Source organism: Solanum dulcamara, chromosome 6 (assembly GCF_947179165.1).
Source record: "Solanum dulcamara chromosome 6, daSolDulc1.2, whole genome shotgun sequence".
NCBI lineage: Eukaryota > Viridiplantae > Streptophyta > Magnoliopsida > Solanales > Solanaceae > Solanum > Solanum dulcamara.
Genome location: NC_077242.1, coordinates 29,715,910 through 29,720,275, shown reverse-complemented (window position 1 = coordinate 29,720,275; position 4,366 = coordinate 29,715,910). Strand labels below are relative to the sequence as shown.

The 4,366-nt window shown below is 35.8% G+C and overlaps 1 protein-coding gene across 2 annotated transcripts; it reads left to right on the top strand.

The window, feature by feature from the left end:
- The first annotated feature begins 422 nt into the window (after nt 1–422).
- Nucleotides 423–4,108, top strand: LOC129893388 (uncharacterized). 2 transcript variants are annotated; one of them, XM_055968902.1, is made up of 2 exons: nt 423–1,011; nt 3,947–4,108. In XM_055968902.1, the coding sequence occupies exon 1, from the start codon at nt 575–577 to the stop codon at nt 995–997; it is 423 nt and encodes a 140-aa protein (XP_055824877.1). In that variant the 5' UTR covers nt 423–574; the 3' UTR covers nt 998–1,011; nt 3,947–4,108. The 2 variants fall into 2 exon arrangements, with proteins under 2 accessions (XP_055824877.1, XP_055824878.1); XM_055968903.1 differs by having other exon boundaries at nt 3,959–4,107.
- Nucleotides 4,109–4,366: the final 258 nt, after the last annotated feature.

Below are 4,366 nucleotides of genomic sequence, written 5' to 3'. Positions count from 1 at the left end.
TAGAATACGTGCTGCACTCTTTTTTCCTTAGTCTAGATTTTGTCCCACTGAATTTTTCTAACAAGATTTTTATTGAGGAAGCAATCAATGCGTATTGAGAATAACTATATATATTTATTTTTTCAATAGAATTTAGTTTTTTCTTATATGGACATCCAAGGAGAGTGTCGTAAAACAATTATATGAATGTCCATTCATCCACTTTACTTTTTCCCCACCTTACTTTGTCCGCCTCCCCTATCACTTTACTTTTCCCCAACTCATTATTTATCCCTTGAAATTGGCTATAAATAGTCAGTGAAATATAATGCACAGATCAAATAATTATCTCCTCCGTCATTCTTTTTTGTCTTTTACTTACTCTCCCTATAATTTAATTACTTTATTATTTTCCGTAAGTTTTGAATATTTGAATTAACCCAAAATAGTTTTGGTGGGTAGATAGGTCAAATTAGGTAAGCAAAAAATGACAAGTGTTCAAATAATTGCACTAGCACTTTAGACATAACATGCAAAGTATCCCCACTCCCACTGCTACGGCCACCGACACAATGGAAAAAGGGAAAATCCAGAGATGAAGCAGAATCAAAGTCCCCAAATTCACAAAAATTTCGAAGATCCAAAAATGGATGACTTGAGATGTAAGTCATATAACGATTCCAGAAGACAAATTGAAAGCTACAGCTATTCTACTGATTTTGGTAATGGTTACAGTGAAACCAGCTCAAACCCAACTGGGTTTCGATGTTATAGTGCTTCATATGCATCTAATAACACTCAGATGGAGTTGTCGAAGGAAGTGAAGTTTAAGAAAGGCAAGTCAAGTAATGGGTCAGTTTCTAAGAGCTGGAGTTTCAATGACCCAGAGTTGCAGAGGAAGAAGAGAGTGGCTAGCTATAAGGTTTACACTGTTGAAGGAAAGGTTAAGGGATCGATAAAAAAGAGTTTTCGTTGGATTAAAGAGAGGTGTACCAAAGTAGTCTATGGCTGGACCTGATCCAGAATTTTCAAGTATGTTACAGACTGGCTTCTGCTTTCAAATAATATATACTCCTATTCTATTCTCAACTATTTCTGTTGCTTTGAATGGGTAAAATTATTGTTCCTCTCAGATTACCTAACTTTGTGAATTACTTTACATTGATGCATTTCTATTTTTGAACAATCTGTTTTCGTTGCCGAGATTAGACAAGTAGTATGCCACTTTTTTTTTAATTGGGGTTATACAAGAGAGTTACATAAATGAGATACGGGGCACTGTAATCCAGGATCGATATGGGGCACTGTTATCCAGGATCGCGATCCTTTGTCCCAGCCAATGTAGCCCAGGGCATCAGCAAATGAGTCTTTGCTTTGCGTAGAAAGTTGTAGTCATCTTCCTGATTTTTATTTTCATTTTTTTTTAAAATTTGGAGTGGAGTTTGTAGTAGAGGGTTGTGTGAAAAAAGGACATGGAGTTTGCTTAAATTTCGCCAAAAGCTTATAGATCAATGAATTGGCTCTTATTTTTGTTCTTTTGTTGTAATGGTAGTATCCATCCAAGCTTGCACGCAACTTGATAATGCCATCAGACATTGTATCCTCCCAGTAGTATTGGTATCGGGCAACTCCATCCATCAAGGCGTTTAGATTGATGGGAAGAAATCTTCTAATTGATTATTTTTGTCTTTACTGGAATCCAACAGTCTGTGTTCCAACTTCACCCTTGGGTGCATATCAATAAATTGGCTCTTGAAATTTCATAACTAGATCTATACATTCAGGGAGCTTCTAGATTAAAGCTGGAAGGTGCTTCTATTCTCCAGAACTTGAAACAGTTTAATGACTTAGTTTTAGACTTCTGTTGTGAAGAAAATCCATTATTAATTCTCGACCTATTGGAATGATTCTACTCTGGATACTGCACCTGACTTGTGGGATGGACTAGGGCCATTGTACTCTCTTGCAAAACTTCACTGTGCTAAAGAGGTCAAGTTTCGTCAGATGTTTACTGCTTTCGTGTAGTCAAATCCTCTTCTGGCAGAATAAAACTTTCCACCTTACATAATATTCCTTAGAAAGTATTCCATAACCCATTTTGGTTATCTAATTTTGATTTGTTTGTACTTACCCTCCCTTTTCCCTTCTCCTATGAATAATGGCTTCACTGGATACTTTTTGATACGATGGTGTTGTTTTATGCTGCTATATTCTGTCTCTTTAATGCAGACAATGTCATGTTCTTGTTGCAACAGCCTTGTGATGTTCCACAATCTCCTTTATGGGAGAGACTGGTGTTTTTAAAAGCAAAAAGCGCAAAAAAAGGACCAGGCCCAAGGGGCTTGAAGCAAAAAACAAGAAGTGAAGTGCACATGAAAAATGCCAAATTGTATGAATTTAATACCATAATAGTCGACTTGCAACTAGGTAGAGGGGTGGGAATATCATCCCTGAGTTTCGGAGGCTTGGCCCCCAAAGTGTCCGCTCCAGACGGATTTCTTGATCCCTTGAAAGAATATGTCGACTTGCAGCTAAATAACTAATTCAGTTTCCAATATACAACAATATCGATATTTATCCACTCCACAAAGTTAAGATTCAAAGAACTGATTGTTGCTTGTTGTGATCACTTTACACGTCATCAATTGAACTTTGAAGTGCACACTTCTATGAAATGCATGACTTGGTACATGAAGCTAAGTTAATGACACTGGTAGAGACTAGATAGAAAAATCTAGTGCATCATCTATTGATGGTGTATCCAGTATTTCTTAGTTTCTTTATGTTCATGTTTCAGTTAAGATCAGCTAAGTTGCTTATAGAGAAATTAAATGGTTCGAAACCACTGGACTGCATTTGAAAACCAATTTGATATGAATTTGTGCTTAATAGTAAAATTGATATGCCAAAGGCTGATGGTGATATTTGTTCAAAGATTTAGTGAAGCCCATTTTTCTAAGTGCTCTGTAGTATTAAAAGCATTTTCTCATCCCTTAAAGGGAGGAAGCGATGCAAAGTGATATCCCTTTTAGGGTGAAGTGATGGTATTTCAAGGAAGCTTGCTTTGGATATGAGGCGCAAAGTGCTCCACGCGAGAAAAGAAGTTGTTGCTTCTTTGAATCTGACATTGAAAGATGAAACATAGAAGAAGTAGAGAAAAAGGAGTAGAGAAAACTAAGGTTTTCCATATAGTTTTGAGTACTCCGAGTCCTCTCCAGGTATAGTTTGTCCCCCCCTCCCCCTCCAATTCTGTTGTTCCTTCCTCTGCTCTGTGACTATTCTTTTTCTGTCCTTTTTTGAATGTATGCTTCTCTTGATTTGTTTGGATTTCTTTAGTCCTTTTTCTTCAAGATAGCTCTTTCTTTTCTATTGTATATTACTCATATTCTTACTGGTTTCTCTTCTGTGTCTGGTTTCTTCTCTCCCATACTGTCAAGATTCTTTTCTAGTCTTCAAATCTCTTCTGTGTTCTGTTTTCTATCATGCTATTCTTGATTTATACGCTGATTGTTTGGATATTAAAAAGCTCTTACAGTTTACGGATAAAGAAATGATCTCACAATTGAAGCAAATAATAGTTCCGTGATAAATTAATTATCAAATGCTGCAACCAGTTCTTTTTATGGCTGGTCAATTGAAAATCGATGTTGCCGTTAAAATTTGGTGTTCAATTTCAAGATACTACATTTTGTATAGTAGGTATCTTTGCATCTTTCTATAAATTTACAGTTCACTTTGAAGGGTTCTTCCAAAGTTCCAAGATTGTTGTTTCTCGTTTTTTTTTTTTTTGAGGAACGCAGGATTGTTGTTTCTCTTTTGTGCTCTACATTAAAACTCACATATCTAGTATACCAACATAGCCGAAGCATACATTTTGATTGTGTATATAGTGTATAGGTCTTAAGTATACACAGCGCATATAGGATATTTGTAAACTATATGTAATGGTATTTGGCTCTATGTGGAGTGTTTTCACTAGGGGAGTTGCCTTGAATGCATAAAAGTGGAAGCAATAACAAGAATATTTCTACTAAGTGCACTTACCAAGCACTACAACCAATAGAAAAGGTTAAGAGGGGCAGATCAAGAGTTGTGGAGGGATTTTTCAGTTATCCAAAAGGAAGCAGCAATGTAAAAGTGATCAAACATGTAATGTCTAAAAGATAAAGACTTCTGCTGATCAGTAAGGGTGCACAAACCAACTAAATCGGTTTGGTCTATTCGGTTTTGATGTTTTTTTTTCCCTCCGTATTTCAATCTTGTTTTGTTGGCGTTGTAGATAATATTTTGATAAATTAACATATAATAATTTACAAATATATGATTCGTTATGCACATGATTGTTATTAGGTTAGTCTGATAATAGTGTTTCAATGTTCAAACTTGA

Bases quoted from the DNA above. Each gene is read 5' to 3' on its own strand.
- LOC129893388 (XM_055968902.1), top strand. From the start codon at position 575: ATGAAGCAGAATCAAAGTCCCCAAATTCACAAAAATTTCGAAGATCCA.